Source organism: Scomber scombrus, chromosome 10, assembly GCF_963691925.1.
Source record: "Scomber scombrus chromosome 10, fScoSco1.1, whole genome shotgun sequence".
Classification (NCBI taxonomy): Eukaryota; Metazoa; Chordata; class Actinopteri; order Scombriformes; family Scombridae; genus Scomber; species Scomber scombrus.
Window position 1 is genome coordinate 13807883 of NC_084979.1, and position 24129 is coordinate 13832011.

Sequence of the window (24129 nt, forward strand, 5' to 3'; positions counted from 1 at the left end):
TTTAAAACAATGGTCTGATATTAACAGGTAGTCATTAAATATTGATAAAACAAAATTTAAAATTTGAAAATCGAAAAATGAATCAATCAAGTACAACTCAAGATAAATAATGTTGAAATAGAAAGGGTTTATGAAAACAACTTTTTGGGAGTTGTTATAGACGACCGACTATGCTGGAAACCTCATAAAAAGTATGTAAAAACAAAAATGTCAAAGACCATAGCAATAGTGCATAAAACAAAAGATTTCCTCTTTCCAAATTTATTACACATATTGTACCATTCAATAACAGTCCCTAATATTACCTACTGTGTGGAGAAACATACAAAGCAATTACAAATCCAATTTCTATACTACAAAAAAGAGCAATAAGAATTGTAAACCAAGCTGATTACCATGAACCAACGGACATATTATTTATATATAAATTCGCCTGCACTCAAATTTAGAGATCGGATGGACTTTAAAATTGAACAGTTTATGTAGTTATAAATAGTTATAAATAAGATGCTTCCAGACTGTATCCAGAGAATGTTTCAAATGTGAATCAGTTATTATGAATTAAGAGGAATCTGCATGCTTACAAAAACAAACATTAGAACAAACAGAAAATGAAGATCAGTCGAGGGAACATGCTTGAAAAAGAATTGAACATTTGTAACACTCTACATAGATTTTTTTTTTTTTTTAATTCAAAAATAAGATGATTAACAAATATAAAACTGAGGCATAAATATTATTGTATATGTGAACTTGTGGTGGATTGCTTTGTTTGTGGGAGACTTGGTGCTTTTGGGGATATATAGCCATGCATGTATGGGGAGGTGTGTGTATGTATGTGTGTATTTTCACTGTATTGTTGTGTGTGTGTGTGTTATGTATGTAGCCAATTGTTGTGAATGTTTTGTATTCGTTATGTACATTGGGATCTATTGAATGACTAATGGAAGAAGGGTAGGTGTTTTCAGCAAATGCTTCAGCCTACACATTCTTGGTCGGAAACTGCTTATTAATTTATTAATTTATTTTTACTTTTGTTTTTCCCTTTTGGCTTGTCAGTAGTTCTGGTGGAGATGAAAGACGTGGAACACAGACATATGATTGTTTTCTTTGTTTGTATATGTGTGTTTTAGTTCAGGGACCGAAATGAACTTACCTAAACTTATTAATAAACTGATTTTTTTGTCTGTATTTCTGTCCCGGGTCAGATGAGTTATGAGTCTCACATGATGTACCCCTGGGTTCATCTCCCCTGTTGTTCTGGTTCCCCAGCAGAGTCTGGCAAGGGTGCACAGGAAAGATACAGATCCACTGTCACCCCCATGACATCACATCAATTAGGTATCAGCTGACTGACACACACCTCGCATGATCCCCATATCTGCGAAAGGACTGACTGTTGTTGGAACCCACAGCAGCTGCCAGGGACGCCACTGAAGGTGCTGTGTGTTTTGAACACAGTATCACTTATCTTTAATTAAAGATTATTATATACACAGAATGAAATAAAAGCCAAATAACAAACATCGACAAAACACCATGACCAGTTTTACTACAGATTTTTACATGTATCAAATGACACAATAGTAATTTTACAAATCCTGTGGAACTTTTTTTATACATTTGCTAGTGGAGAGTTTATTTAAAGTTCAGAAACATTATCCCTCTGTTGGAGATGACTGCCTTAAGAACACTGCGTATATTACGTGACTAGATGCACTGCTCTATATTTATCAAATCATGGGGCTTGTCACCCTACGTACTCATGCACGAGCACCACAGGGCATACAACATGGTGCTGCTCAGGCTACAGACTAGTAGATCTCACCTCCTGTAGACCAGGATCACAGCTCAAGCAGGGCAGGTAGGAAATATAAATACATAAATGTACAAGTACAAATGTAAACAGTTAGAAGTGCATGGGAAAAAAACAACAATACTTGTTTGTTATCATACTTAGTGTACTAGTAGTTTAATTAAATTTTTAACAGTTTTAGTTTACTCGCTGAGTTCATTACATTACATTATTTTACAGTACATCACATTACCAGAGATATATATTCACAAATTGTTGCATTTCATTTTCATTTTTTACATATTTAAATCCTTGCTGCAAAATTGTGTACAATTAAAATCTACATGCTTGTTCTTTTGTAATTGCGCAAATGGTTTTATTGATCTGTTGATTAAGTTATCTTGTGGCAGTTTAGGGTTCAATTGTTCATGTTTATAATGATATTTTGGCATTCTGTGCCTATGAAAAATTTAATATAATGAAAAATTACCGGGTGTATAATTTTATGATGCTGCTAACAGTGATTAGGTTTGAATAATAGCACTTTGATTGGTTTTGCAGGTTGTATTGAGCCGTCTATGTCAAAATGGAAGACTTAGAGTACAGTGTGGAGATCAGTGACCGTGACTGGGACTGTTTCTTTCAGGAGTGTGAGGAGTGCAACCTGCTTCCTCCGTCACTGGCAGGTTTGGAAGACTCAGGGATGAGTGACATTGATGATACAGGGGCTATTCTTGCTAAAAGGGCTCAGAAAGTTGACCTAACTGCAGGCCTTTCAGAGGCAGACCACCCCATTGACGAGCCCCCAGACAGTGAAGGCTCACCTGTGGAGCATTTCCTCAGCCAACATGGTGGAATGGAAAGCATCCTCTCAGGCAGCGAGGAGGATATACACCTGCAGTCTGTCAATATATTCTTTGAAAGGCTGAAAAATGTTACAGAGGCTGAAAGGCTTCCTGAGCTAAGCCAAGTAAAAGCTGGAAAAGAGAGAGACGCAATACAGGAGGAGGAGTTGCGTAGTGATGGGAAACAAGCCAGCAGCAGTTCTTTGCCAAAAAGCATCACCAAGTTAAACTCTTCGCCTGCCAGGGACGAAACAGCAAGTGGCAAAGAGACCATGGAGCCTGTCGACACCATCAGTAGCGTAAACACAATGAAGATAGTCCAGCCTGGTTACACATTTTTACATGAACCTGCACCCTGTAACCCAGTGCTCAACATTAACATATCAGCTCCCCCTGAAATAGAGTTATTCATCCGGGAGGAAGCCTGTACAAAAACCAGAGCAAATGGGGAATCATCACAGAATCAGTCTCATGATTCACCAGACAGGAGTGCCTGCTCAGAATCACCACCTCAGGCTGAAAAAGTAATAAAAGTGAAAATGTGCACACCCTCTGATGATAAGCAGGAAGATTTGTCAGCAAGTCAGTGTAACACTGATTCACAGTGTAATCTAGAAGTTGTGACAAATGTCAAATGGAAGGAAGACCAAAATCTGAAATGTCTACATCCAGACACAGCATGCACAAACAAAGTTGTGAGTCAGGAATGGTCTCCATCTGCCTCTGTCAAAAGGAAGAGAAGGAAGAAGAAACGACTCAGCAATGATCCAGCTGAGAATGGGCATGGATATGACAGGCAGTTCTTAGTCAAGCGGAGTGACTCAGATGAGGAGCAGTATGCATGGAGAGGAGGAAGGCCTCTGAGTTTATCTGAGGATATTAATTTATTTAATTTTAATGAACCACAAAAAACTTCACATTCAGTCACAGGCATTTTCCCAGTGATGGTATTTAGAGATGAGTTAAAACTAAATTTTCCTCACTCACTCTCATATGACAGTCAATACCAACATGTACCAGACATCAAATTTACACAAGGATGGTGTAAAGCACCAAGCTTGACTGAAAACAAAGCAATAAATGATATATCAGTAACTCAAACAGATGACTGTGTAACCTCAGCACTAAACAACAATGCTAATGTGGTAACAAACTCACAGCTATGCAGCAAATTACAGGTAGAAGAACCAGCTGGCCTTAATATATATTCTGGGAGGCCAGTTTCACTTTCTGAAGGTGTAACTGGTAAATCAGACCTGGCTACAGAAGCAGGAAACGATGAAAGCAAGTATGTTAATGCAGGGAATCTCCAGCAGCCTGATAAAAAGAGTCATAATTCTATCATGAGTTGTGAAAATGAACAAAATTTAAAGTGTTGTACACCAGAGGCCGAATTAATAACTCACAGTATTTTACCAAGTGCAGACTCAAACGATCCTGCTGTGGGAGTCATCCAAAATTACAAACTATCCACTGCTAAGTTAGTCCTGGCTGCAGAGGCTGGAAATTCTGGCAGAGACAACTACAATCTGCGTCTAAGCGAGGCTGCGCCCCAACAACAGCTGGAAATTGAGCGTCACCACAAAGACCAATATAGTCCTACACTAGAAAAGACTCACCTTTCTCTGTCTGCAACTGGTGAAATTAGTTCTGATGTGCTGAAGCTGCCAGCTCACAACACAAAATCGCAGATTCCCACTCAAGCGGCCTGTGCTATATTAACATCAGATTGTATCAATGTATTGCCTGATAATGGCTGTCTGTCTGAAAGTCCTTCCAATTCAACTATAAATACTTCAGTACAGGAAGCAGAACATCCTCAGGAAACTTCATCCAAATTAGATGTTTTGCCAGAAAAAGATAACATGGAAAAGGAAATGTTTGTCCATAACGGGGATCCTTGTTCATCTGGTGAAATGAATCTAACAGGCAACAGTAAGAGAGAAACCAATCCCAGGTTGTCCATGTCTGAAGACTTAATAACAACTACTTCAGATATTACATCTGTTTCATCCTGCTGCACTCTGGACACAGAATCTGTCATGTCACTCTCAAATGGAAATATCACAGACACATTGGTACGTTCTTGTTCATCTGTCAATCAAAATGAATCTGAAGGTCAAGGAGAAAAAACATCACTAATCTTGGCAACAAACAAGGGAGGAGATGCTACCTGTGAACCTAACGGCCAGTTGATGTCACATGACACAAATAAATCAAAATGTGATTTAATCGTCAGAGCGGAGGATGCCATCACCGCATCCAAAGCTGAATGTGAGACAATAAATGCACCGGATTCAAAACATTCAGTGTTTGCCATGTCTTCTTTTTGGAGTGAGATGGAGAAGCTGACAATAAATGACATCATGGGTTTAAGAATGATGAGCAGAACTGCTCCAGCCAGCTCCCTTACACCCTTAGAGGAAAGTGAGGAGAATGACATGTTGGCTGTGACAGATTCAGGCTTTTTTACTCAACAGGATAAATCCAAAACTGAGCAAAGTAGTGAGGATGTGTTCAGTGATTCTAATTCTGCAGAATTAAATTCAGGTTTTGCTTCGGCACTCGATTCTACCCATTCAGGGGGTGTTAAATGGGAGAGTGAACCTGTCCCAGTGAGCCACTGTGCTGATATTTACCCTGAGACAATGATGTTGACGTCTGTAAGTGATGTTCCTCAGCCAGTCCTCTCTGGAAGTGCTCAGAAGTACCTCGGAAAGATTTCTAAAAATGTAAGCGTACACAATTTGACTGCCCTGGAATCTGGGTCTCGTAGCTGTGCATGGAAAGGCCAAACTTTACAAACCTTAAATGAAAGAGAATCAGCAAAAGTAGAATATTTCATTGATGGAGACATGCCCAACCAAGAAAAAGCCACAGACTGTTTACCTTCATCTTCAACTGCAAGCTATAGAAGGTCTCTCACAGATATATTTCAGTACATTTTCGGTAAAAAACAACCAATACCAAGCCAATTAGCTGCAGATAACGTAACCAACCCGTACACTGATGGAAGTTCTGTCCCTGAAACGTATGATCATTTCTTTTCAGAGTTTGATACAGAAACCTTCTTTTGCCCTCTCATCACAGCAGAAGAAAAGGATGAGTCAGTTCCTATCTATACTTGCTCTAGCCCAACAAATAAAAACCTGCAGTTCCCTGAGGCGTATGACTATTTCTTTGGATCCTCATCAACTGACGATTCTTCTGTGGAGTCTGATGAAGAGTCTGATGAAAGCCACAGGCCTGTGAGAGTGGTGACTAGGTTCACCCGTAAAGCAAGCTCAAATCAGCTTTGTCAAGATATATATGACAATTTCTTCACTGATAGTGACCTCAAGCAGAATTTCTTTTGGAAAAATACATTCTCCTTCAGGAACATTAATTTCACAGGATCTACAGTTCAGAGGCAGACATCAAGCCCTTTGTCTCTTGTATCCGTGAGGCAAAGTGACAGAACTCTTCGAAGGACAATTCATCCCCTCGATGCTCTGGGAAATCAAGACGTGAGATTTCCTGATCCTCTTCTCTATCACCTGGAGGACAGGATCTCCAGGCAGCTAGCACAGCAGCCATTCAGACATGTGGACCGGCAGTTAGTTTCAAATCCAAGTGAGTCCAACTGCATACAGTCAACACTGATGATGAGAATTTAGTATAAACATCTGATTGTACAACCATTGTAGATTGATACACAAATTGAACAATAGAAAAAGTGTATTGCGCATCACAATAAGCAGAGATATGAGTGTGTTTATACATATTATATACATATTCCAGATTTCATTCAGGACAACAATTATGAGGCTCAGCAATCTGATCATTTAAACCAAGATGTTGCTGTTAGGTATAAATAGCAGAACATACATTCATCAGACTGACTCTTCAACTATAGAGTAGATACACACGTCAAGATTTAATTAAGTTTTTAAAATCAAATCTGTACTCTTTCTATTTCTGGATTTAAAAACAGTACACCAACTGTATTTGAACTCTTTCAGTTTGGCTCTTTTTGTTGTACTCACATGTGGACAGTTGTAATGTAGGATATATCATCCTCTCAGTCAGCTGCCACAGTCTTGACCGGGACAGATTCTCTTACCTCAGCTGTCAGAGGACAGCAGTGAGAGCCAGGAGGAATGGTAGTACGTGATAACTCGACTTCACTCAATGAGTGTCCTCACTAAGCTGCCAGTGGAGCGCTCAAATTGATTTTTGGCTGTGAAAGGAAATGAAAATACCTTGACTCTGGGATTCTTTCTCTCTGTCTATGTGGATATATATATATATATATATGTAAATCACTCCTCTTAAATGTCCTATTCTAATTAAGATAATTTATACTAATGTGGCATCCAATATCCACCAGTTGACATGGGGATTATCTTTAAGGCCACTTGAGTTATGATTTTAGTATCAAGCGGCCTTGGACGTTTGCAGAAGTGGAAACTGTGCAGGTGCTGGGATTTGACTGAGTCACAGTGTGTTAATGGAAATTATTAAGGCCCTGACCTCACTGGACTCCCCTGTGGCTGATGTTGTATTTGCAATGCATTGTGTAATATACTAAATGATTTAAGATGTTTCCTTTTACACTTTCTTTGAAGGGCTGGATGCCTCACTCCTGCCTCTCAGACAATCAGATATGTGTCTGGTTTGTATTGCATTTGCTTCATGGGTGCTGAAGACTGCAAACCCACAAGTTGGAGATGCCTGGAAAGCAGGTATGTATGTTAATATGTTGAATTTAATATACTAAAAATGTCAGACATAGCCTGCAAATATTTCTTTTTAAGACATTACAAAGCAATTATTTATAATTACAGTATTGTCAAAATCAATAGCTTATTTGTCCTCTATATTGACCTACGTTTATAATATTTTTTGTCAGTTACTTAGAGTTTTTTTTTTAGGGCTGTGACTGACACTAATATTCTGAGGCTGTAATATAAGCAACGGTTAAAGTAAAATCTACAAAACATTGATTTAAAGAAGTCGGAGCATTACTTCAGCAGATAAATTCAGTTTTGGTTTTGCAAAGTACCAAGAATAATGGGAACTTTTCATTTGTATTTCCACACAGTGCTGTTGGCAAATGTAAGTGCCTTGTCAGCCATCCGATACCTGCGAAAGTACGTCAAGGTGGAGGCAACATCCAACGAGAGAAAATTGCATCACACTGCCCCGTCTGATTCTGATGTCTTCGCTTCTGAATCAGACACAACTGAAATGATCAATTTTCCCACAAACACATGATATGTGCTGTTGCAGGGTCTGAGTCTTTTGAGGAATTTGACTAATGTTTGATGTGCTGTTACATGTTTGCAACATGAATTTTCACTATAATTGCTCTTTTAATCTTAGATTTCTCCATTGAATGTAAATGGGAAATGGTTTAATTTGATTGTAGTCGTTTTTTCATTGTTTAAATCACTTTAATTGATACATTACATTGCTGAAGGTATTCACACAGTGGGGTCCGTAAGTCTGAGACCACTTTCCCATTTACCTGATAGTGGTCTAAGACTTTTGAACGCCACTTTATATGATTTATGAAATGACCAAAGGAAAAATGACAGAGAAGGTTTTAGACTTTCATATTTGTAAATAAGGATTCAGTATGTAAGGAAGAAAGATTAGAGGCAGGGTTGAGCCATTAGATGGATGTGATACTGGATTTAGGTATGTGAAGAAGTTGCAATGGTACTGTTTGTTTTCATTACATATCATTATATTAAGCTGATGTAGCAAAGGCTTTTTATACAAAGCGACTCTGTGAAATATTTCCAATTATTGTAAATATTTTACACAGATTACACATATTTTAACAGAACTTCCTTTCAAAGTGATAATACAATTAAGGGGCTTTTTCTGTGCCAGTTTTTTTTATTGTATGAGGGGAATTGTTTTTCAATGATCGATCATTATTGTTGACTGTACAGTATGTGTTGCTCTGTGAGCTGTTGATGTCTCTTAGTTTAACTACAATAAACGGAAGGACCAACATGAAACTTTTCAGACACTAGAGGGCAACATGAGCTCATGAAAAAACTTAAACCAGAGTGTCACTGCGGTGTTGTAGTTCAGTTTCCAAGCGATTTAATATAACACTACCTTTATTTTTTGATTTTTTGTTTATTTTAGAAATTTCACTACAGACCCAAAATACAATATGAGGCTCTTCACTGGAAAACAGTATTGCTAAGTAATGACAATTCTCTGCTCTTCAAGAAGTGTACATATTTTTCTCCAGCAGATGGCAAAGTTTAGCTAAAAAAAGTTGAGTAAAATGTACAACATCTTCCTGTTGAGAAGCGAACCATGAAGATGTATTGAATATCACAACACAAACACTCAATAGATCAGATTTATATACAATTTTGCACACACACACACACCCTCCCTTCCCAGCCATGCCATAAGTTGTTTATTATGTTTTACAGAGCTACATAAATAATCTTCCATACCTCATTGAATAGTGTTGTTTTATTATCTTCAGTGTCTTTTCTATGGTCAAATAATATCTCATCAGTTCAGTCCATGTCTGTAACTTAGGAGCCTCTGTGTTTTCCAGTGTTTTAAAATGATTTTTATAAACAAAAGAGGAAAACATATTCTACAGCATATCTTATTTTTCAGCGTTCTGAAAAATAGACAGCTCAGCTGAGAAATGAACTTTTGTTTTAGAAGTAATAGATATCCATTCTTGAATTTCATTCTATATACATAAAGGAGCCAGAGGAAACTTGTGAATTGTAATGTAGTCTAATGTAGTATATTCATATCATGAATTTATTTTGTATTAACTGTAGATTTTCATTAGCAGTAATGCTGTTACTGAGATATAAGCATTTCTTCCATTTTGTGTTGGCTTCTTTAAATTTAAGATTTTTTCATCATACAACTTCTGCAGTGAGTAATGTTTATATTGCTCCTTCAACAGCATATTGTTTATTCTGCCAATCAATCATTTCTTTTTTCCCTGCTTTACACAGAACATACTCAACGATTTCTTGCACCAAATATAAATTGAAATTTTCAATAATTCAGTTTTTTAGCTCTGTAAATGATTGAACCTATTATTCATAATTATATCTGACAAATGTTTAGTCCCTGTTGTACTCAAAGTGAGCTCCACATTTTGGATTTTCATTGACGGATTATTCCAAGGGATAGTAAATTTCACTCCTAATATTTCTATGTCTTAAAACATGTCTGGAGTAACATAAAAACAGGGATACTGTGAACATGTTGATTTACTTTTCCAGTTTTATTTCCAAATATAAATAAACACCTCAAACAAATATGAAAAAAGAAGCCACACAGGTATCAGTATTCTGCAGTAGCAATAGTAACATTAGCACCTTTAAGGCAGTCAGTTGAAGCCACATCTATTTGCCTTTACAATGTAGCATAATAAAATATTAAATGTACATACATTTACAAAAATATACATCCTTTACTACAACAAGCCCTGGTGGAATGCATTTTACAGCTTTACATAGAAACAAAGAAAACTACAACAATAGGTAAACTGGACAGCGTGTTAGAAAATATTTTAAAAATTAAAAAAAACAAAAACTCTTTCACTACACCTTTGACTGCGCAAATATATAAAACTTTACAAAAATAACATTAAAGTTACACTGTATGTACACTCGGCTCCTTTCATAAATGCTACATATCAAACAGACAGTTGAAGTCTGTGATCACTTTCATAATGTTTTGTTTTCAGCCTGTTCCTCTTCATACCTGAACTCATCATTCCTCTGCTCGACTAGCCAACATGTAACAACACAGTTCATGGGATTTGTTGGTTCATACTGTACGCCAGCAGGACAAACACAGGCTGTGTTAGTTGGCTTTTATTATCCCTCTGATAGAGATCTGTTGTTTGCACACGTCCAGACGAGTGCCGGGCTATTGTTTTGTTTTATGACCATCTCTGCTGGGTTGCCATGGCACCAAGGCCTCTGGCCCCAAAGTCTAATCCTGTCCAGTGTGTCGAAATTCCAGACGTTGGCTGAATCATTCCAGTATCACAGTCGTACTCCCAAATGTTGTCATAGTCCATTTCCTGGTCATCTGGTTCTGTGGGTTCAAGATACGAGTGGTGATCTATAGGAAGGAGAGAAGATTCCCAGGCGTTTAGATTCCAACAGTGAAAGACAAAACTTCGCCCTGACTGAATAAACAGTCCCAACATACTTATGGTATGATTGGCCCTGTCCCAACGCATTACCTTATTGTAAAACCTGTAGTGTAACATACCATTACACCTTCATTTGTCTCATTTTCTAATTGTTCAGAATCAAGCAAACGTGCAACCTGAAATGACTTGGTATGTGTTAGATAAAATCTGTAATGCAATTAGCAGGTACACCCTTCTCTTGTTTTGATTCAGGTGAGAACGACTCTAAGACAATCTCCTGCTGTTCGCTACATGTGTGAAAAGGTAACTCCAGTAAATGCCTGGATCTGATTCTCCGGACATTGTCCAGAGTTCATATGTAAGAACAGCTCGTGATAAATGAGCCTGTAGATATGAGAAAGGGTAACCCTGCCCAGTTGTGTGTTGTCAATCACAGTGTAGTAAATCCTGTCTGTGGAACAGTGTTCTCTTACACCAAGCTTCCCCCAGATGGGAAATCTATACAAATGGCATTGAGAGCGGCACTAAGTTCCATTTCATTTGTGCATTTTCTGCACGTTCACCTCTGTAGCCTTTAACCTTCTGTTTACCTACTCACAGACTGAAATGTTCGATCAATCCAAAGTGCGCGCTGTGTTTTATTTAAGGTGTAATGGAGTGTGAGCAATGTTCTGTGTCCTTGGTGGTATTTAGATAAGCGGCTGACAGTGTTGACTTTCATAACTCACACTTGTGAGGTAATATGATGCTGCAGTGTGATAGCCATCATTTGAAAGAACAGCCATTGTTTCTTATTAGAAATATAAACCTTATTTAGCCATGAAAAACTGAAAATCTTGTCAAACAAAAAACCTATTGTCAGGACTGGAAGCACATGATTATTTACTATAAACTGTCAAACATTCTTGAGTTCCCATGCACACTACAAATACATTGAGGAATGTTACATTAGCTTTATAACTGCATGCCTTAAGTTCTTACCTGGGGAGTAACCATAAGGCATTTGAGAGGTGTTCATCACAGAGCTTGATGGGAGGAGTAACTGTCAACAGATGTGAAAACAAAAGAAAGTTACTTCCCATGATTGACAATAACAAACATTTTTATCTTCCCTAAAATATCTTTTTCATCTGCGGCACCTGTTCAAATATCACCTGCAGATCAAGTATATACAGGCGCTCTGCTACCATACAGTGCAACGCTGTTGTATTTTGCACCACTGCATTCCAGAAACTGGAGTGTCCTGAGAGATGAGTATCTCTGTGTTTCTCACCTGCTCTTGCACTTGGCCGGGCACAGGCAGCAGCTTTAGCCTCGACACGGCCTCGGCTCTCTGCTCTGCATGGCTTTGAGGAGCTTCCATCTCCAGGCCCAAAGACTGTCCCTGGGAGTTGGTTAGGACTAGGCTTCTTCTGCAGCGCCTGCCCAAGGGAGGTGTGCGGAGCTGGAATGAGGAGGGTAGGAGCTGGGGGGCCTGCTGGTGGTGGTGCTGATGAATGGGCTCTTGCCAGCTCTGCTGCTGAGGAACAGAGGAAGATATGTTGGGATGGAGCAACTATAAGCATGTGAAACAAGTGTTTAGATGATTAACAAAAAGGATAACTTCATCCTGTTGGTCAAATAGATCTTCTGTTAAATGAGGTAATACTGCTATGAGAAAGTTTTGGTTAAAAAAATCTTGTTTGTCTATACAAATAAAAAAAAATCGAGCTTTTTTGATGTGATTTAACCAAGAATACTTCAATCTTGCCATGTACAAAATATTTTAGACAAGTTTTTATGAATGATTTAACATGCTACATGCAATACAATAAATATGACTTTTCAGGGGAAATTTTAGAAGCAGTCAGCTTGATTATGCAACATAGGTATTGATTCATTAATTACTGGTTGTTGCAAAGTTGCAGCACCTGATCATTCTTATTTATCCACTGAGCATGTGTGAACCTGTATGCGTATGTTCACAGATTGATATCAAACAAGCTGTGCAGATGTAAATTGAACCTATAGATCCAGTATCATTGACCCACTTACCACTGGCCTGGCCTCATCGAGGGAGTAGATTTCTGGGCTGCAGGGTTCATCATACAGTGGCGACAAGGGCTGCCGGGGGGCGCACATGTCTGAGTGGCGCTGTGGGACGTTCAGGGAGTAGTTCAGGGTTGTCTGAGGTGTGCTCCAGCTATTTGACTGAGCACAAAAGATCCAAACATATTTAGTTTAAAACACCATGTGATGAGAGGAAAATCTATCCCCCATTTTCCTTCTGTCTCTCTATCTGTAATTCTCTCTCACGCTCTGAAGGTTCAAATGAGGCAATCACATAAGCCACACTTAGTTTTGGGATTTAGGATCAAATTACCAAGTAGCAGTGTTGGACTAATGTCAGACATGATCTGCAGCAGTGCTAGTGTGACAAGAATCTGTTGTCTCAGAAAACTGCCACCAGCTGTAAGTGTTGTGTATAAAAACTGTCGTCTTAACTGCCATAATGTAGGGATGTCCCCCAAGTATAGTAAATGTTTTCTGATTGGTGGCTTTAGTTTTGTTTATGAGCTATAATTGACATTTCATTCCTTGCATCATCAAGTTAATTTATCTTTCAACTTCAATTCTGCACAAATGCCACTATTACCCCATTTGTTAACACATATACATCATGGCCCCTCTCAGCCTGCTGCTTGGTGTGTCTATTTTTGTTACTTGTAAATAAGTCTACAGTCTCGAGGGGACTATTCAGTTATCAAGATAGATACCAAACTGACTTATTACCTTGACAAGTGGGGCTTTCTCCAGCTGCTGAGGGCTGGCACGTTGCAGAGCAGAATAGGGTGTGCTGTAGATTTGAGACAGCACTGAGCTCTCTGCAGACTGGAGGTAGGAGCTGCGCTGTGGGGAGGAGTAGCGTAGTGACAAAGGTCGTAGGTCGTGTTCAAGCTTGGTGTGGGAAGACACGCTGTTGGTCCTGCTTCCCAGGCGAGCAGTCTCAGTCGAGGAGGGCCGGCTAGAGCTGTACTGTAGAGACAACAAACACACCCAGGGCAAAAGTCAGCCAAGAGTTGTTGCTTTACAAGACGAATGGCATCGGTGATTTCAACCACAGAGTCCTAATAAAGTAAACATCTTCTCTTCATCATTAGTTTTTCTGCATTATTTTGTGTTTTAAGTAACCACCAGTTTAATTGGGAGAGCAGTGGATGAGGTCAGAAGCTGAATAACAACATGTCTTCTGGGCACTGATCCTTTTCCACTTAAAGCTAATTAGACGAGCAGTCGGCCTACATAGCCCCTCTCACAGGGGACTTTGGTCAAAAGTCCTGATAATGCAGAGTCTAAAGTTAACAAGCAAACTTTTCACTGCTGAATCAGCATGTGCATAAGTTGTTTCTGGGATACATTTCTGATTTTGTTAGGATTTTCATTTTCTTTTCTGCAAGGCCTGAGGATTATCTCCTGCACCTTTAAAGCTGTAACAGAAGCTGTGTAGACACCAGACCTTGCTTAATAATTAATGTTGTAATAGTAAAGTGTTGCTGCTCTGCTCCACCAAAACAAATGAGGGTTTTTTTTATCGATGCAAAACTAACTCCTACCACATTTATATTTGAGCAAATACTGCAGTGTTGGTGTGTGTGCTTCAGTTAATTAATTCAAGAATCCTTAACAAGAAAGCTAGCAAACAGAAGACTTACACAGAGGGGCTCACAGTATCCCGGTGAGATAGGGTTGTCTTCATGAACGGGTAACTGAAGGTTGTGGGACCCACGTGAACTCTGTGACTGGCTGAACTTCAAGGATTCAGAGCATCCTTGGCTTGTTCCACTCCACCTGTCAAACTGTGGAGCCTGTAGGACACACAAGATGCAATAAATTCATATTTTGAAAGACCAACTAAGCAAAGCTAACAGACCAGTATTTTTCTGACTTGTATTGGACTGTTATCTAAAATAGTAGTAGTTGTAAATCATTCATATGCTGAATGTTAATTTACAAAAGAGGCAGGGCTGCAATGCCTGCCTCCATTATCACATTTCCTCATACTCAAATTCACCCCGCCTGCAGGTTCACTAACCAGGTTGAGATAGCTTGCTCGATAGGTATGGATCATCAGCAGCTATGAATAAGGTGATTGTTTTTGGCCCATGAAAAGAAGGAGGGCAGGGCTCACCTCTCTGTGCGTCGGGGTGTAGATGATGTCATACACAGGGGGTGGGGGGCTGAGAACGGGCACGTCAGCAGCTTTGAAATGCTGGATCCAGTCGCAGAACTCGGCCGTATACAGACAGGACACCACTATGGGGTTGATCAGCTTCCCTGGGAAGAGAGGAGGGGGGGACAAAGCCTGTCATTCGGTCCAGTCACTCACTGGAATGTGCTTCAGTCAGATTGCCATTCACTGAGGATAAAACCAGCTCATTCATGGAAGGTTACACTTTGTGACACTAGCGGATTCATAGAAAAGGCCACTTAGCGTAAAACATGCATAAGAATGTACACTCACATTTAAATCCCTTTAACTTGTCTATTTAAACAGCAGCATGCTGATGAGACTGCAGCTGAGTAGCTCACTGATTCAGTGTATTTACCTTCAATCATAAACGTGTTGGGCTTGACGTCTTGGCAGGGTGTGGTCACAGTTACCATGTTGAGTGGAAGTTTCCCCTGTAATTATAATGACTGTTAAACACAACTCTGATGCAAACATTGGAAAATATTAGATGTACTTTATGCACACATTTCAGGATATGATTAAGATTAAGAATAAAAGTTCAATGCGGTAAATCGTACCTTATAGAAGAGCCCATCGTTCTGCTCTGACAGGATGATCAGCGTTGATGGGTACATCACCAGTAGTCGGTCTCCCTGTTCCTGTGGAGCCATGAGAACAGCAACTGGTGAGATTAATGTGTGTGCAGTGTTTTCATTTGATGCAATGAGGGGGACATGTTTAACTATTCTTATCCAGTCGCAAAATTACAGTATCACTTTAATGGCAGTTTACCACTTTGTGTGTCTAGTTTGCATTTACATATATCATTTATTAATTGTTCCAAAAACAATATAGTGGAGACCTCCTTTTATCCCTTTGATTGCAGGGTCAAAGGAAAATTCTCCAATGCAATAAAGTAAAAGAGACCTTGTGCAAGAGAGAATGATACCAAATACTTGATTTACCCTGATAACGCCATCTCTTTGACTGTGGGAAGATAAGACTGAATAATGCAAAGCACAGAGGCAACTGTGAGACTTGGTGCAAACAATAAAAAGACACCAGTCTTATCCTTTAATACTCTGTTGAGAGGCACAGTTTAAATCCCAGGAGGATCTACAGTGAGCATTTAAAGGTGCGGCAGACAGAGAGTTTATGTTTCCTCTCCCTAGTGGAGGGTGTGTCTGAAGAGACAGCTGACATTCCAGCTGTGAGGTGAGTCGAGTCACTGCGTGAGCTGGGCAAATGCTTCTCACACACCCAGGTCCTAAATCTCACGCACTTCAATAGGGTTGCCGCTATTTCCCACAGAGAATTAATTACAGATACTCATGCAAGCTGTGTCATGACTACTGTTTTTATTAGCTGCTATGTAGAGCTAAATCAGCATTATTTATCAGTGTTCATGTCTGATTTGGCTAACATAGAGTCATATATTTGTCATGAGTTGATTGCAGGTGTCTGACACCATGTTACACCTTGACGGGAAAATACAGATACTGTAGTGGATTTACTGTACACACGTTCCTACGTGCCATTTGCCAAAATATGGACTCCACCCTTTTCACTCAATCCTTACATTGCGCTGAGGTAATGTGTATGTGTGTTGCGCAATTTAAAAACAATATGAGTCACCTGGATTTAGAGGTGATGTTATCCTGCTTCCTACTATCCTGTCTTTTTAGTCATATGAAAAATTCCCAGAGGTTGAATACATGTATGTATCATGTGTTACAGTGTACAGTGTACCACACTGTATATTTCCATAAATAGCCAAGAGCAGATTGTGTGCTCTCCCTCTCTATGTGACTCAGATTTGATAAGCGGTAGCGATGTCGTACCTGACAGGGCAGGTGCTGCAGTCTGACTTTAGTGACATAGGTGATGGGGCCCAGGCTATCTCGCTGAGAGCCCTCCCACTCATAGATGGGCTCTCTGTTGATGGAGTTCCTCAGCTCCTCTCTGCCTTCAGGTTTCTCGTGCTGGTTTAGCTATATAAGGTACACAAGGGATAACATTAATCAGACAAGTAAATATGAACAAAGCTCTGCCCTTAAGCAAATTTAAACATTTGGCTTTTCTTCTCAGAATAGCACATTTGTGGTGTGAATTCCTAAGCTTAGGCTTATAAATGCATCATCCGTTCAATTATTTTCCTTCTTTCATGACACATATAGGTTAATGTGTTTCATCAGCCATTTCCCCATCTGTGGGTGTGGAGTCAGCATTTTAACCTTGTGCAGATGTGGGTATTAAGTTTGTTGACGGCTGTGATGTGGTCAAGGCCGCTCCCTAGTATCCAGGCCTGAGGGAGAGCCAGCAGTGACCTACTTGACTCACCAAATCTACATGCTCACACACATCCTGTTTTACCAGAATAGGTTGAAGCCAAAAGCATTGTGCTGGCTAATTCACCACGTGGATTAGAAGATGACCACACTCAGATGGATCTTGTGTTGCAACCCAAGAGCCAGTTTTTATACAGCCTGATAAAAAAATAAGTAGTAAGCTATTTGGGGAAAGATGCCACCAAAAAAGTGTTGTTGACCTTACCTTCACTCTGGTGAAGTTTTCAGGTGCAATTGCAGAGCCTCCATTCGCCTCAATATTGTCTTTAAGTAAACCAAACCATAGGTCCATTTCTTCTTGGTTGGCACAGTAGACGATGATGGGGTTAAGGCTGACACCTGCAGGAACATGCAAAGGTCACAAGTTCAAAAGGGAAAGTAGCACCAAAGGTCCTCGTTTTTTTATTGAAAGCTTTGTGTCACGATGGTGAATCATTAATGGTGTTCACACTGCTTCCTTGAAACATGTTATGCAATACGTACAATAAATGTTAACACATGTTTAAGACTGTAAACCACATGTAAGAGCTTTTGTGGATCATCAGCCCTTTGACCTGCTTCGTTTGGCATTTAAAAATTGTAGCCGACTCTACCTCCCACAAACTGCTTGCCAAGGAGGAGTGAACCAGACCTGGAATGAAAAGAGCTGGAATCTCCCTCTATCAGTCCCACACATACCTGAGATAAACAACAGAGATAGCCTTTTTCATTTCAGCCCCATGGCTTTGTACTGTAATTGTCGAGAACTATAGCCTTGCCTACTGACTGCTCCTTAATAAACAGGCATTCTGGACTCGTCTATTGACATTCTCATTTCTCTTCATTCCAGTTCTTAATTGTAGCATTCGCTTGAAAAGTTGTGTTTTTTCACAGTTGCAGCAAGAAAAGGGATGTGAAAACTCTTGGGATTGGAACACATAATGAGACTATCATTCTGTTATACAGTTTACAGAGCTCATTAACTATTGTTTAAAGTAATTAACTATCATTTTCTAACTTCCACAGGCATGCTCATTCAAATCATGTGAAGGCTTCAAGGAATTTCTTCTGACCTTCTCATGCAGTGTTTGACACATCACACTCTAACTCACAGACCACACATAAGAGTAAAGATGATTCATATTTTCTGCACAGTGTGAGGAAGACCAAAGTCTCACAAAGGAAATCTCTACATCGGATCTCTCACTTGAGTCAGAATTTCGTCATTCTTCCACATGCTTCCTGTCAGTGATGCTTCCCGTAAGGTAAATAAAGGTTTGTACCGAGCAATAAAAATAACTGAAATACAATAGCACAAAATAACAAGCTTGATCCAGCAGAATTGCAAAGACAAATATGAGAAAGCAACACCAAAGTGGGTCAATATTGTGACAGCAGAAACGTTTCAGATTTCATCAAGATAATAAGAAGATATATAAACACAGTAACCTTACACTCTTCATGACCGGGTTTGACTTTACAAAAGTTAGATTGTTTTTTTAATTCGGTCATTCAGTTTACATAAATCCCTAACCTCATGGATTTGATTGTTTCCCAGGCAAAGATCAAAGTCTAGTCCCTCCAGCATTTTATTTTTACCCAATGAAAAGAAATCAAGTTACAGATTGTTCTTTCAGAGTTCAAAAGCGAATTGGCATTACCACCAGACATTAACCTGAGTCGTTTTTGGAATGTGCCATAGATTATATGCAGTGACAAGGCTAAGAGCAGTAGCCGGGCTTTTCTGCACGACAGCTGGGCTGACTAAAGTGCACCTGTTGTCTAACAAGTGGCCCCTTGACCAAGGGTGAAAGGGGCCCAACTCTAGTTAGTCTTGGGGTTGAGTGGAGGTGAAGAGGGTCGAGCACCTTTGAATCACTGGAATGTGACATAGGAAATGCTGCAGCTTGAAAATAGCGTATGGTTTCTTGCTGGTTTTTTAAGCAAGGACATTTTTACTTTGATCCATCAGTGATGAGAGGGACAAACATAGCAGACCACCAGCAGGGGTAAAAATAGTGACTTACTGTGACCATTAAAAATGTATACATATATGCTACAGACTTGCTTTAGTTCATCCTCGTCCCTCCTTTCGTGAAGTAAGAAGTCAGCCAGCTTGTAAACACCCTGTTGGATTAGTCTATTCCAGTCTGTGCGATTGATCAACTAAAGTCAACACAGCCAATAAAACTCAAAACAGATGATAACAACGTTGTAGGGCTCTGCGCCAACACCCACTTTTGTCTTTCAAGTCGAACTTACCGTTTATTTGAAAAGCGAATTCCTGGGGTTGGCTGTGGTTGCAGTTCTGTTGCAGGTTACAGATGGTGAGTTCTTTCAATGGAAGAGTCCCCTGCACACAAAACAACAAAAAGTTCAGTCACGCTTCTGGGGACAAAAAAACACTCTCTCATTTATACACTTGAAACATTCTCTGCTACATTTCCCTCACTATTATGCTCTATTTGAGAAGACTGTTCTGATCTAACTGAACAAAAACACAGTTATAAAAAAGTTAATCACCATAACGCTGAGGTCAGCCTTGTAAGCCAAAGATGCGGTCATGTCTACCTTCCATTTGTAGTCATCTACTGTATACTCTGACTAATATCGTATTGCAAGTGCTTAGTTGTCTCTTTTTGACATGAAGTAAGCTTTCAACAGACACAGTATCATGATGATTAACGACTGCTCATGCTTTATGAGACAGGTGAAGAGACAGAATCATACTTCTGTTTACCAACACACTGCTGGTTGGCAGGGTATGATGACATAAAACTATGCCCCAAAGGCATATTTAGAACTATAAAAGTCAATCCTGTGATATTGAGGAACCTCAATGCAAGGGATGCAACCATTGATAATATCGTCTGAGTTAAAACTCACCTGGTATGTCAGTCCGCTTGTGTTGTTTGACACAAAATGGAGGTGTGTCTGGAAGAGATCCAGGTAGCAATCATGTACATCCTGCAGAGATGATAAAATCAGCTGTAGATATGGTGTTGATTTAAAAAAAAGCCCTGTATGAAAACAATAATCCTTGCATTGCTGTGGCGCCCAGATTTCTGCTATAACACTTCATGTTCAGTATGTGCAGGTTTTAATTCCAACCAAGCACTATCACAGATTTGCAAACTCTTAATTGGAAAAGTATTTGGTGAAATCAGCTGTTTTATTGTTTGATTAAATGAAATCTGCCATGTGCAATAGTATCAATGGGCGTTGTTGAGAGGCCTATGTTCTATGACTTCTTATCTGATGTTTTTCTCTGATAGGGAAAGTGTAATATATTACAGCCTAATAAAAATATAAAATTAATTATTTAAAACCCTGCCAGGAGTTATGTCTAATTTCTTTTTCATATTAGAACATCTCGTTCTTGTATCATCTGCTGATTTGTGAAACGAAAATGTAAAAGCTTCTTAAGTGACCACAAAATGTGATTAACTCACTTCTTTTTGACAGCAACCTCCCCTTTCTTTATGGAAGTTGTATGACTGAAGTTGTCAGTACTTAGGTAATACACATTTCCTTCCTTTGTGGTTTTGTGTTCTATTACACTACAATGTGTTCTTTTGCTGTGCCATCATGATCACACTGAACACACTATTCCTTCTATCAATCTTTTCTTTCTACTTTTTGACAGAGGTATTGTGTCACAGCTCTGACAAATTGCAGCTCCCACAGCAAGGAGCCGGGGTGTCCTCTATCAGTTCCTGAGATCAGAGGAACTCTCTCTACCCTGAGGTTTTCTCTCAGAGATGTTTCACAAGAGCAGCAGAAAAGAGCATGTCCAAACAAAGGCTGCAGTCCGTTTTGTGGAAAACTGATTGGATTATTCACAGCCAGCCGCCGCGTCAATGCCAGCAGCGAGTTTCAGTGTGTTTGGTGGCCACGGAGCAACATCCTGTTACTCTCCACCTGTTTTTATGGTTTTGACACTCACATGTATGACTAGCATGATGTGTCATTGTAGGCTCAGTCGTTGTTCAAGACCTCTTTAACCACAATAAGGATTGTGCAGTGTCGAATTTTGTTTTGTTTTAATGTTGCTCTCAAGTTATTTCAACATAGAGTCATTAAAATGTTATTTTAATCTACTCACCTGGCAGTGGACGAAACGGAAACGAACTTTGGAGCTATGAATCATCCGACCATAATTCTTCACATTGATACTGCTCTTCTTCCAGCCACTGGCCGGGTCATAGGGGAATGGAGGATCCCATTTTATGTTCTCTATTGCCTCCAGATCTTTAGCAGACATTTCCTGCAACCAGTCATAATGTCGGTGAAGTTAAGACATGACAATGAATAAACCAGCTGTTAAAGTCACTCAGAGATATGGCAATAAAAATCTAATCGCACACATTGGTATTTATAGGAAATGTGATTTTGTTCGGTATGCAGATGATAGAGTTCCAGGTTAACACTATTTCCTACAAGCTGACGGAGGGTCTTACCTTCCTGGGGGTGACGGTGCACAGGATATTGATGATGCTGTTGGACTTCTCCTGTCCCTCTTGGGGATTCTTCTTGCGAAATAGGCGACTGCTGCTCAAGAGGGAGGAAAACCATGTGTTAGCACTCACTTTTCAATGTTTACCATCTAGTCAGTGTTTGCCTATCAGTTAACTTCTCAACAGCAGTGTCAACAAGAAATATTTCCTGTTTATGGGCGTTCACAGTCGTCTAATGATGTCAGATGGAGAGATGACCTAATGACAACAGTCTTTGCTCTACTGTTCCAATTCATAAATTCAGGGTCAGTGACTTATTTTTCTTTTTCCCTTTTTTTCCATTATAATTCAAGTGACACTGACTCTGGACCCAGTGGCAGAGTATAATGAATCATGGTTTGTATCTCATGTCATATTATAAATTAACCAGAGCCCCTTCCCTTGCGCTCATTCCATCAATGCCAGCCATTTAATTGATAAGAACAATCAGGTCTTGTGTTTCTGATAGTAAGGATATGCATAGGAAAATCAGGATTCAATGTCTGTCTTTGTTTTGCATAACCCTCATCTTTTACCATTAGTGTCAGCTTTATGAGGAAGCTCCCTCGCTGCATTGATAAGGCTCTGGGACAGGTTTTACAATCTCAGTTTGTATTTTATCTTTTTATCTTCACATATGTGTGCCAGTGTCCTTAGTGCAACAACCCCAGGCTTTGACTGCATGGTGGGAATCAAGGCCTAGCTGATCAGGAAGTCCATGTCTGTGATGTTTTCCCACTACATATCTTTTTTTTTGTAATTAACTAGGGATAACTGTGCACACTGATGCAATCTGCAGCTGCAAAGTGAAAGAGGAATGTAGATAATAGACAGGTAGAGATTTGCACACCCAACATTCTCCAAGTCACTGCTGTGGCATTCAACCGCTACTCACTCCACTTCTCTGTGGGGAATACCTGAGCCTGGCCTGATTCACCAACACAAAGAGTTGGTAGGGAACACGGGAAACAAGAACACTGAATGTATTGTTCATGTTCAACCATCAATCCAACTTGGAGAGTGTATCAGTGTTCAAAGTTGAGCCGTTGGCTTTTTGTAAGCCAGTGGGGGGGTTTATTGGGTTTTTATTTGAAAACCAAGAGCTGCATGGCATGTTTGACAAAACCAGACCCTGAATCATCACATTACAGCAGAGGCTAATTAGAATCAGATGTGGTGGTCCAGCAGAGTGGGGTGTACTAAGTGCAACATGCCCAGACATATAATAATTCCAGTGGATAAAAGAAAACCAGATAGAAAACCAAGTATAACCCATTAATGTCACTCAGATCCTGTATTCATGTTCAAAGCCTTCAGGTAAGATCACTGCAAGCTGTTTACTTCTACATCAGGAGTTATAAATCAGATATTATCAGTCAATAATTATTTCCCACATGTGATCATGATAATGAATGGGGTCAGATCCTTGTTTTGGAGGGAAACCAGATTCACTGACAGCTGCTGGCAGATCATCTTCACAGAGATGCAAAGAAGAGGCAAATGGTAACTGGATCATTGACACCGTTGGCCAGGCGGGCACCACTCAGGCACGACTCAGGGACTGTCCCATATAACCATATGATCCTGCCCCTGGCCTCACAAAATTCACAGCCTCTGCTTAACCCCACTGCTCAAACCCTGAGAAATACCAATAATTCCTTCCAGCTGAAATACAGAGTCTAAAATAACAGCAGTCAAGGGCATGACATGTGTTTTGTGTAAAGCAAACACTCTGACACAAGTACAGTAAGAATACCTGGACAAGTTGGATTGTTCTTACCTGTTCCTGCGTATAAAACTCTTGCTGGAGAATCTGAAGTTGTGCTGGGGGACACATGACATGCTGCTCCCCATGCTGCTGTGCTCTGTGGGGCTTTGCGCTGCTCTGTAGTCAAGCTGTACTCCTCCTGTGATGGATGATTGTAATCCAAGAGTGCAGTGTGCTCCCTGCTAAAGTCAGACTTGTACTGAGGCAGCAGTGGGCAGGGTGAGGGCTGTATAGTCAGACCTGTGAGAGTGTGTCTGCGTAGGAGGGGTGGAGTTTGGGGCTGTGTCACAGGCTGTATGTGTGTGTGTGTGTGTGTGTGGTGAATAACCAGTAGGACTCACACCTTCTGTGAGTTGCCTCTGTCTGTTAAATCAATCCCAACAACAAAGACAGGGGGGTTCAGGGAGAAGTGTGCCTTTTCACACCTTCCAGGAGCCAAATGGAGCTCATTGTGGGTCGCCACTGAAATGAGTGGTCACTAAACACACTGGATGGTGTCAATCAAAATGGAAGATGGGAGCTTCCGGTGGCATGCC

General features: G+C 40.0%; 1 protein-coding gene across 1 annotated transcript; it reads right to left on the bottom strand.

Moving 5' to 3' along the window:
• Positions 1-9897: 9897 nt before the first annotated feature.
• On the bottom strand, positions 9898-23769 carry plekhn1 (pleckstrin homology domain containing, family N member 1). The gene is made up of 16 exons (XM_062426726.1): positions 23606-23769; positions 21790-21880; positions 21435-21596; positions 20216-20296; positions 19592-19682; positions 17556-17689; positions 16844-16993; positions 15581-15661; positions 15379-15454; positions 14961-15106; positions 14485-14637; positions 13565-13807; positions 12827-12982; positions 12066-12311; positions 11774-11834; positions 9898-10758 (listed from the first exon to the last, which is right to left on the bottom strand). The coding sequence occupies exons 1-16, from the start codon at positions 23677-23679 to the stop codon at positions 10574-10576; spliced, it is 2130 nt and encodes a 709-aa protein (XP_062282710.1). The 5' UTR covers positions 23680-23769; the 3' UTR covers positions 9898-10573.
• Positions 23770-24129: the final 360 nt, after the last annotated feature.

Bases quoted from the DNA above. Each gene is read 5' to 3' on its own strand.
- plekhn1 (XM_062426726.1), bottom strand. From the start codon at position 23,679: ATGGGGAGCAGCATGTCATGTGTCCCCCAGCACAACTTCAGATTCTCC. The intron at 20,297-21,434 runs GTGAGTAGATTA...TCATCTCTGCAG, and splicing joins TCCGTTTCGTCCACTGCCAG to GATGTACATGATTGCTACCT. The intron at 14,638-14,960 runs GTGAGCCCTGCC...TGTGTCCTACAG, and splicing joins ACACCCCGACGCACAGAGAG to GCTCCACAGTTTGACAGGTG.